The sequence below is a fragment of the Poecile atricapillus genome, chromosome W (assembly GCF_030490865.1).
Source record: "Poecile atricapillus isolate bPoeAtr1 chromosome W, bPoeAtr1.hap1, whole genome shotgun sequence".
NCBI classification, from domain to species: domain Eukaryota; kingdom Metazoa; phylum Chordata; class Aves; order Passeriformes; family Paridae; genus Poecile; species Poecile atricapillus.
Genome location: NC_081288.1, coordinates 18160108 through 18170320, shown reverse-complemented (window position 1 = coordinate 18170320; position 10213 = coordinate 18160108). Strand labels below are relative to the sequence as shown.

The following is a 10213-nucleotide window of genomic DNA, read 5'->3' as shown; positions in this document are numbered from 1 at the left end:
AGACTGGGAAACGATCCTGACTATTGCTTAACTTGATAGATGGCACTCCCTAATACACCAGCTCTCTTTCATGTGTATGATTAGGGTTGTCCAGGAGCAGAAATCCGGTTAGCCAAGGTGGGGTCAGAGGAACACCAGAGAGGACCCTTTAGCTTTATCGCTCTGTAAGTTTTAGAACTTCATGTAAACACTTAAGCCGTGAGCTTTGCTAGAAACTCGCTGTGCCTCCCAGCTGCTTTGAGGTACTTGTGCCTCTCTGCAGCTGAGCTGGGCAGGTTGCCTGGTAAAGCTGTTCAGTTTATGTGAGTTACTGCTTACAAAGGCAGTCGTGCAGTTTCTGGCTGTAATTTGCATTGAGAAATTACTTTGCCACCAAAGCCCCAGCACAGGAATTTTAACCTTGCATTACATTATTGCTGTTTTTTATTGACTTGTGGATGCCCCGTGATCTGTTCTCCTGCTGCTCTTGTCCCCTAGACTGCCTCTCCTTTCACTTTTAAATGGAATGAGAAATTGTTCTGAGGTCTATAACGTATTGTTTTGCAGCTGCCTTTTGTAAGAAGCACTTTTCCCAAATAAAAAAAAGTAAAAAAAAATTAAACAAGAAGTCAGTCTGTTCTTTTTAAGTTTGGTGCTTCTGGTTTTTGACTTATTTTTGTGTGTGTTTCTTTAAATACAAAGGCATTTATGTCACTTATTCTTAACTCCTGCAGAACTGTGTTATGCATAATATAGAATTCCAGCATTGTTAGAGCCTTTCCAGCAAAGAGCCTGTAATGCAAGGGAGGCATTCCAAACAGACAGCTGATATATTGAAGAAATATCTGGGGCCATTAGTAAGAGCTGACATGTATTGCTTTCTCAGACGTCAGTCCTCCACTATTGTGTTAATTTTATTTGGACAAATGGACAAAGCCAGATGCAGGACATACCCATAGTTTCCTATTGTAATGCTATTTGGACAGCAAGTCCAAGCACTGCTACTAGCCACTTCCTGAGACTCCACATGTTTGTAGCCTGTGTGTTTACAGATGGAAGCATTTTTCTGCAGAAATACATGAAGTTGGAAGTAAACTTGCTAGAAGCATATTCAGATGCTGGAGAATATGATTTAAAAAAAAAAAAGTTAAAGTGAGCAGAGTAAAGCCGCTGGTGTTCAGTGTGGTGTTTTTGGTTTTTTTCCCAGGGGCTAAGTAGCAGAGGGAGGAAAGGAATGTAATTTGAAGCAAATGACACTTTAAACTGAAAAAAGGGAGAAAACAGAAAAAAGTTAAAGCCTCCTTGCCCTACATGGTGAACATAAGTTGTTACATCCTATTGGCAAACTTCATTCAAATGTGAGTTTGCAACAAAGCTGTGTTCTGGTAAGATGGAAGAAGGTAATGAACTTAGCAGCCAGAGCACACACGTGAGCTTGTTTTCATAAGGGGTCAGGAGTGGTGTGCTTTACTCCCTGCCTGGGTGTAGGTGTGGCGCCGTGGTGGCTGCTGGTGCGCCTAAAGCTTCCTCCTGTAGATGTTACAGGAGAGGCCGAGAATACCCAGATGAGTGATTTGCTTTGGTGGAGCCTGGTGTGTGGAGCTGCCCGGGCACTGCTGTGTTCACGTGCAGCATGACAAGCAGTTCCTCTTGCTTTGAACTGAGCTGTGGTTCCTGTTGTGCAGGTTCAGGAAGTGCCTGTGTTTGTCCTCAGGCCAGCGCTGCTGGGCGCCGCTTCCCGTCCGAACCCTGCTGTGCGAGGCTTGTTTCTGAGCTGGCTGCAGCATTGGGATTGCCACCCCCACCAACCCCAGACCGGGACAGCTGAAAATAGTAGGGCCTCTGAAATAAGTATGTTAGTAGGCTGCTATGTCTTTCCCCTGTGAGAACAGGAATAAACAGAGTAGAATTAAGCTTATCATGTAAGAAAATGGAGGGTGACGACTTAGGCTGTGCTACATTCTCTTCAAGGAAATACTTAAAGGTACAGAAACTGAAGAGGTCAATGAGAGTAGTGTCCAGGCGGAAAAGGTATAGTCTCCATAAACTTCCACCAGCACAATCTTAGTTTCAAATCAAAAATCTTTAGAAAAAGATGGATGCTGTCACTTGAGGTGCCTTGATTTACTCCCTAGGCCAGAATATATACATTTAGTTTGATACAGACCCTTGCCTCTCGTGGAAAGTGCAGAGTAAGTGTGTGCTACCTGTTCTCACTGCTCTGAACTCGTAATCATACGAGGTAAGAGGACCTGTTACAACTTGTGCTGCTTTAGTTCAGCTGGCCTTTGTGGCCGAAGGTGGATTGTAATCTTTGAGGGAGTACCTGGTTAATTTATGAAATACAAAGTAACTTTCCTGCTACTGCAGGTACAGAGGAGATTTGTTTTTGGAGGGTACCCTGAGCTCCAGGGTGTCTCATGTTTGGAACAAAACTGGTGTAGATGAAATTATTAATGGTGCAGCAACTTAAAATGAGGGAATCCACATGTAATCCTTTAGGATTGAGATACAATATAGGACTGTGCTGCAGGGATCAAGTAGCTACAAAGTCAGTTTAATTGGTAGGATCAGAAAGGCATTAAACTATAGTTGTGGTGAGCCTCACTTCAGGTTAGCAAAACTAGACTTAGGAGTTAAAACTGTATAAGCAGTGATGTTCATGGACACAACAGTAGAAAGGAAATGCAGGATTGTAAATATGCTGAAGTCTGGTTAACCATGGGTGTGCTGTCTGTCACTCACTGTCAAGCCAGCCAGCCCCTGCTTGGCAGCAGCTTGCTGTGACTGCATTGACAGAAGCTGTGCAGGAGCTGCGTGAAGGTTGATTCACAACAGCAGCATTAGAAAAAGTGCTTTAAAAGATTTCTGAAAGCCCTGCCCGTCTGAAACTGGATTCCTGTTTCAAGGTGAAGTACTCTTAGGACAAAGGGGCACTTGGCCTGTCTAGAACTATTCTCAAAAGAGTGTGATATCCCAGCATTGCCTATTGGTGTAGTTCCAGTTCTTAACACAGTTGCTTAAGAGTGGTGCTTGAAAATCATTTCAGGAGCCAGTTTGCTGAGCAATGACTATTTGAACCCCTCTCACAGACCTGCAGGCACACGTGGGCTCTGGGAGCTGAGAGCCAGGAGAATGCCTGCTGGCAGCCACCTGGGGAAGGGGCACCTGTTCCAACAGCGCTGCTGTTGGAGCACTCACCTGGCTGGGGGAAACTTCACTTCCAGTTCCTTGTCCAAAACCACAGGCATGCATCTTCCTCCTGAAAGAAGGCTCCAGGACAGAGCGCTCCACCTCTGCTCAGCGTCTGAAAGTTGTCTCCCTTCCAACTATACTTAAACATTAACTAGAATGACTAGGTCAGAACCTCAGCTTTTGTAACTGAGAGCCTGTCTCCTGCATATAAAGCAAAGCTGGACCACAGAGGCAGTGCTGTGTGCCTTCCACATCACAGGGCTGCTGTTGTGTTGGCTTCTAACTAGTCAGCTTCTTCACTTTGGTATATTTTAAAATATTTCTAATTATTTTTATTAGCCTGTTCCACCAATAGGTAATGGTGCTTCTCATCTGGCCTGGCTGTGACACCAGTGCAAGTAATGTGCCACTGCAAAAACTCAAATACTTCTCAGTAGATAAGAACTTAACAAATGAGCTCATCTTCAAGCTGAATGTGCAGCTCTTGAAACTCAAACCTGTGGGGCAGTAGTAGTTTTTAAAATAGTGTTGTAAACAACTTTATAACCCTTTGTACAAATGCATTAATGATGCTGTCAGGAAGCACTTGGAATTTGCATATGATGCTGGGGAACAAGCCATTAACAGAAGGCTCCACAGCAGTTATTGCTGCTTTGCCTTGTCATAGCTGGGTGTTTCCATCTGCTCTCTGATGGGGAAAGGCAGAACCACAGAGATGCTGAGCTTGTGTTTTAATCTAGTGGTTCTCACAGTCTAGAATAACAGGCTATATACTAAGAGGTTTTTAAAAAGTTCATGGCTTCATGTATTACCTCATGAGGAACAGCGTTACCAATATACTCCGAAGAACCTTGTTAGCAAGTGCTGCTCTTCCCTCTGGTGAGGACAGCTTGAAAAGCAACTCTGTGGAAACCATTCAGTGTAACTGCCCAAAGGCCTCATGGAAAATGCCAAACAGAACCAACCAAAAGAGGTCACGCTCCTGGTTTAGCTGCATAATGGGTAGGTGTCCAAGACTAAGTTTCTTGGAGGAGTAGGAAGCCTGTTAGACCTGTTAAAGGAAAGGGAACAATCACAAGCCTGTTCTCCCTGATCCTGTGTTGCACAGCTTTCTGCCAAGGTCTTGCTTTGCCAGTAGCTCTACATGTGCAGGAAGGGAACAGCAAGAGCCCTGTAGCCTGGCAGTGCTGGGCACTCAGGATCACATCAGCCTGCAGAAGTCTCCCTACTGAGGGTAAGCAAAATAACTTCATACAGCAGTGGTTAATTAAGATGGTAAACCAAATGAACTGTGCAAAGTTAACACTGCTGGTACCATCCTTCCCCTAATTCTTGACCAATGAAAGATTGTAACTGGAGATGAAAGCAATACTTTTCTATTGCAGTCTTCTGGAAGATTGTCTTGGTTTGAAATGCAACCTAAGACAAAGATACAACAACAACCAAAAAAAGAGTAAAAATTATGGATTACAAACTACTACCAGGAAAAGAAATATTAATCTAACATTTGACAGCTCTTGTAGTGACAAGAGCTGTAGAAACTAGCTGTTTGGAAGCTGGCTTGCCACTTTGAAAGGCTATGGTATTTACTGTTGCTTAAATGTGCAAACCAAAATGCAAGTACTAGGCTAGTAAAAATGAAGAAGGAATAATTATTTTGAAAGTAATCATGAGAAGGAGGATGCCTGAAGATGAAGCTTTCTCCACAGCATGCTGTAGCAAGAGGGTAGAATGGAAGATTACACAGCTTACACAGAGCTGAATTAACCATTGCTCTTTGCATGTAATAGCAAAGAACCTGGGCACAGAAAGCATCAAGAGTATTAGAAACATTTCCAAGACTATTATTTAATGATTCATTCTCCTTTATTTTTTGTGCTTCTCAGACAATATTTTCCAGCAATACTTGCTACATGTTTTTCCCTATTTTTCAAGGATTTAGGAAACAGGGGCAACCAGCCATTGGGTAAGCTGGCAACACCCCAGCCTTCCCAAGGCTGCTTTACATGTAACACAAACTGTGTTTTATCATTGCAGACTTTGAGTTGTAGTTCATAGCTTAACAGTAACTAAGTGATACACTTTGGTACACCTGGACTGCAGTCAAAAAAACCTCCTCTGATTTTTCTTTCCTCCTCCTCCTTCCCGGTTTCCATCTACTGGGAAAAAAACTTGCAAACAACAGAAAAAAAAACAAACAACCTCAAAACCCTCACCAAAAAAACCCAGCCCAAACCAATTCAAGTATACAGAAAAGCAAGCCCCAAGTAGCAGAGCTTACAATTGGGAGGAGCAATCCAAAACCTTCCACTGCTACCACCATGTTCAGTCTCCACAGCAGCAGCAGACATACTCACCTAGGGCAGCTCTCTGGTGCACTGCATACCATTGCCTTACTGCTCTAACACAATCTAAATTTTTAATTTTATACCTAATTTAAACCATCTCACCCCTTGCTGAGTTTTACAGGAGTTGCATCCATCCTTCACACTCCCTTGAAAATCTACAAGGATGCTCTCAAGCTGCCATTGGCCCATCACACAAGCTACAGAAGGCTTTTGGTTAATATCAGCACATCAAGAGCAAGCTGAGGTTGAAAAATGAAAAAAAAAAAAAGGTCCTTTCACTGGAAGCTTTGCTGCTTGCCAGCAAGTCCATGTAGCAAGATGGAGATCAGTGCTGCAGACAATCCTGACTATTACAAAGCAAAGTGAAAGGCAACTTTTCTCACCCCAGGAACAAGTGTATCATATTCTGCCTGCTATGCCACTCCAGGTTTGTCTGGTGAGGAACTCAGGGCAGATCCTGCACTCTTTCACAAATGTTATTAAGCTCCTTGGGATGGGTGGCTACCTGCCTGACATCAGGAGAGCCCTTAAATGAAAGTTTAGGCAGGAGTGGGTTAGTGCTGTCCAAGCAAGTGTCAGACTTTTTACAGCTACCGGCAGAGAGGAAAGTGCTTGTACTTAAAACCAGCAACACAGCTTAGAAGGGTCAGTGCAGAACTCTGGTGCAAATTTATCTTCTGACAGAGCCAGAAAGATATGTAAGGAAATAATTAAAGGCAATGATTTTTATAGTTCTCTTTGGTTAAGGCAAGGGCTGGCAGCTTCCCGAGTCCTCTCATCTCAGAAGTTCACATTGCTATGTTCAAAGCAACCTGTGCTACCAACAGCAACAATGATCTCTGGAAATACTCACAAGCCAAACTGCAAGGTAGAAATATCGAGAGAGATGGCTTGAGGCCACATAGAACACTTTCATCAACTGAACAAAACTGAATCAAACAGCCTCAGAAGAATGGCAGTTTCCAAGTTCTCCCTGAAATCTCTCTTCAACAGGAGCACTGGGTCTTCTCCACACTTGGACTGGCAATCACTGGCCTGGAGTCAAGACTGAAGCTGTTTGGAGGGTTCTCCCCATGAAGCTGTAAGGTATTTCGGGCTATCAGCTCCTTAGCCATTAATGTGAACACCTCTTCTATGTTTTGAGCTTCTTTTGCTGATGTTTCCAGCACAGCCAAGAGCCCGTGCTTCTCTGCCAGGGTGCAGGCATCTTCAAACAGCACTTGGCGCTTGTCCAGAGAATCCGATTTGTTCCCTTAAAAGAAGGCAAAGAGATACTTCAATCACTTAGTCTTTCAAAAATTTATTTTTAAATGTGATGCATGAATTCAATTTTGTTAAACAACAGATTTATGTTAGGAGTAAGAGTTACTGGATAGAACAAGATGTGAGTACATCGGAGCCACAAATACAGACTGTGGTTTAAAACTGCAGGAAATCATATGATAGCAAATGAGATGAAATCCAAGAAAAAACTAAAAATCTGTGTTCATCTAATTACTTAGTGGAGGTAGTGGAGGTAAAGGATTATTTGGAAGCAACTGTTGGTCCTGTTCCCTAGTGGTTTTAAATGTTAAGTAGTGTTTAAGTTGAATATTTGAAAAAGAAAGTCTTTTAGGGTGATGTAAAAAGAAAGACAAGAATTCAGATCAGATACCTTAATGCCTAAAATATATACTTAAGTTGTTTTTGCATGTATAGAGTAAACTTTTACTTGCAGCACTTTAGTCAAAATCTATGATGAAACACGTCAGATAAAATACTTTTGAATGTTTAGGCAGCTGCAGCACATGTGGATTTGAGTTCTAGTAGCTGGCTGAAGTCTACATTCATAGTTTCAAGACAACCCTTCATTAAATTCGTATCTTGAATATATATAAACTAACTACCGTCCTATAAAGTCCCTTTTAGTATTTCTAAAAGAAAAAAAACCAAAACCAAACAAAACCAACCTATCCCACAAAAAAAAAAAAAATAAAACAAAACACACATCAAAAAACAAATAAACAAAAAACCCAGCCAAAAATACCCCACCTTGAGGATTATTTGCCTTCTTAAAATGAACCCACACACCTTTTCCTCCTTCAGTTCCAGATAGGAAATCTAGGTTTCTTAACTCCTGCTATAGAGGTGTATAACATGACTAACCATAATTAAATGTATAACGACTTCTCCCAGTGTAAGTAAAGCAAACAGCACAAGCTTTGGAAAAAAGCACCATGTTGGATCCTTAACAAAAGCTTTATTTTTACTAATTTTAGCACTTATCTCTCTAAAAAAAAACCAAACCAACAACCACCACCATCCCCCACCACACACAGATAAGTCTCTTTCTTTAGATTCATGAAAGAACTTAGAAAAACCTGGCCAAAGTGCAGTGATTTACACTTCCTCTGCCCCCAGCTCCAAACACTGCTTTAGATACAGGTCAGAACTTATCGTTTGCTCCTTCCAGAGGAAGGACAGGAGAAACCTCCGCAGCACAAGCACGGAAGGTGCTGGGAGCAGAGGCGGCAGCTCAGGGGCCCTGCCTGGGGCTCAGCGCTGCTCGCAGCACACTGCAGGCTCAGCCACGGCAATGGAAATTGAGGCAATAAAGGCTCCGGCGTTTCACCACACCCGTGCTCTCATTTTGCAGCTTCTTCCTTGGGCTAAGGAAGAGCAATAATAACCATGAAACCCAAGGGAAAGGAACCGTGGCTTCCTACCAGCTCCATTCCCGGCAATTCCCAGCCACTGCTTTCCTCAGAGGCAGTTTCCTGATGCTAGTGGAATGCAAGCAGACTACTCCACGCTCTGCAAAAGCCATCTCCCCATCTATTGTCTTACCTGCTCGGAATCCCATTACAGAGCAGTGCGCACGCATATCAAGAGAACAGAGAGGAAAGATGAGAACCAGGAGCCTGTGCATTCCCCTTCACCTTGAATTATTGAGCTGCTGCATTCCTGTGCATCAGGAGTATAGGGTCAGCCTTACTGCAATTCTAACCTCAACAAAGTGGTTCCTGCCTCCAGCCTGGCAGCAAAGGTTGTTGTGTTATTCCAACAGGAAAGGAACATCTGAAAAAAAGGCTTTGCTGTCTGCAATGGGTTTGGTCCCGTCAGGACCAGACTATGACTTTCCTAATTTTTTTAAGCTTACGCTGAATTGACACACTTCGTGATCTTTAAATTAGAACTGAATTTTTCCTTAATGCATAGTGCATAGATGCTTCAAGTAGTGGTAGGAAACGAGGGAGATTCTATATTCATATTAAATATCTACATAACACAATATTTAAAACCAAAATCCTACCAATTAACATCATGACCAAGTTTGCAGCACCATACTTTTCAATTTCATGAATCCAATGAGGAATGGATTCAAATGTGGACCTCCTAGTAAGGTCATAGGCAAGGATGGCCCCGTGGGCACTCCTGTAATAAGACTGGGTTATTGTCCGGAAGCGCTCTTGACCGGCTGTGTCCCACACTTGGATCTGTAAGAGAAAGGACAGAAGTTGTAAAGAGCAGTGAACACCACTTTCCTAGGTGCTTGCCCTCAGCATCTGATGCCCTTTGTCTAGAAGGCAGCCATTCCTGTCCCAGTTCACTCTATGACACCGGTGTGCTTTGCCCTCTCCACGTCTGAAAAGCCATTTACAAGCCTGGAGAGTCAATCTACACGGACCACAGAGAAAGCTCCAAGGGTAAACCCAGCTTTGCAAAGAGGCCAAGAAACCCATTTTCAACAACTGTAGTAAAAGTTATAGAACATAACAGCCTTTTAATAGCAAAAGAAGAAGAGCAAAGAACCCTAATACAGGACTGGGTAGAGCAAATCTATATATAAAGGCCAGGCATCTTGACTTTCATCTCCACACAGAGGGAAGCTCTAGCTGACAATTTTTTCTGGTGTTTGTTTTGGAAGTCTTCTTCCATCAAATTAAGCACACATCACAAAGTGGAGCCTTTGCAACTTTGGGAGTTTTCCCTCCTTGGTGTCCCAGCTCAAACCCCCCACATGTCTGGAGGGAAGAGACATCCCCCCCAAACTCTACAGCCGTCTTCCAAAGAACTCGCTGCAGGAAAAGCACAAGCCAGCTCCTCAAGTAGATCCAGAGAAGTCACGAGAGCAAGTATGTACCCAAATTAGGGTGGCTGCTTCCCCCAGGGCATCTTCCTGAGAGAAAGCTCCACTGGGAAACACCCCTGGTTAGAAAGGCAGTCAGCTTCTGCCAGCTGCCTTCAGCAGGGCCGAGCAGGAGGTGCCGTGCGTCCCGCAGCCTCCTGGCACCTGCCCGGGAAGGACGGCACGGCCGAGGCGCTTTAAGGCCACCGACCTTCACTTTCTTGCCGTCGATATCCATCGAGCGAACGGTGAAGTCGACGCCGATGGTGTTCTGCTGCTTCTCGTTGTACTGCCCTGTCTTGAAGCGGTGCACCACGCACGTCTTGCCCACGTTGGAGTCGCCGATCAGGATGATCTTGAAGAGGTAGTCGAAGGCATCGTCCGCGCCGGAGCTGGGGAACGGCATCGCGGCTGCCGGGCGGGCCTGCGGCGAGGCGGGGAGGAGGAGGAGCCGCAGGCCCGAGGAAGGAGCCCCGTCAGGCGCTCACCTGCCGGGACAGGTAGCGCCGCGGGGCCGGCGGGAGCTGTAGTCCGTCCCCTGCCCTCCTTTCCTTTCCCTTCCCTTCCCCGCCGCCCCGCCCCG

General features: G+C 44.3%; 1 protein-coding gene across 2 annotated transcripts; it reads right to left on the bottom strand.

The window, feature by feature from the left end:
- Positions 1–2869: 2869 nt before the first annotated feature.
- On the bottom strand, positions 2870–10158 carry LOC131591625 (ras-related protein Rab-19-like). Of its 2 annotated transcripts, XR_009280422.1 has the most exons (4): positions 9842–10158; positions 8815–8998; positions 6376–6774; positions 2870–4225 (listed from the first exon to the last, which is right to left on the bottom strand). XR_009280422.1 is itself a non-coding variant. In XM_058862512.1 (3 exons), the coding sequence occupies exons 1-3, from the start codon at positions 10034–10036 to the stop codon at positions 6509–6511; spliced, it is 645 nt and encodes a 214-aa protein (XP_058718495.1). In that variant the 5' UTR covers positions 10037–10158; the 3' UTR covers positions 5050–6508. The 2 variants fall into 2 exon arrangements, 1 of the variants encoding a protein (XP_058718495.1); XM_058862512.1 differs by lacking the exon at positions 2870–4225 and having other exon boundaries at positions 5050–6774.
- Between the last annotated feature and the right edge of the window lie 55 nt (positions 10159–10213).

What these genes read in the sequence shown, in the direction of transcription:
- LOC131591625 (XM_058862512.1), bottom strand. Translation starts at nt 10,036, where the DNA reads ATGCCGTTCCCCAGCTCCGGCGCGGACGATGCCTTCGACTACCTCTTC. An exon ending in TCGACGGCAAGAAAGTGAAG is followed by an intron (nt 8,999 to 9,841) that starts GTCGGTGGCCTT and finishes TTTCTCTTACAG; the next exon opens with ATCCAAGTGTGGGACACAGC. An exon ending in CTTGGTCATGATGTTAATTG is followed by an intron (nt 6,775 to 8,814) that starts GTAGGATTTTGG and finishes CCTTCTTTTAAG; the next exon opens with GGAACAAATCGGATTCTCTG.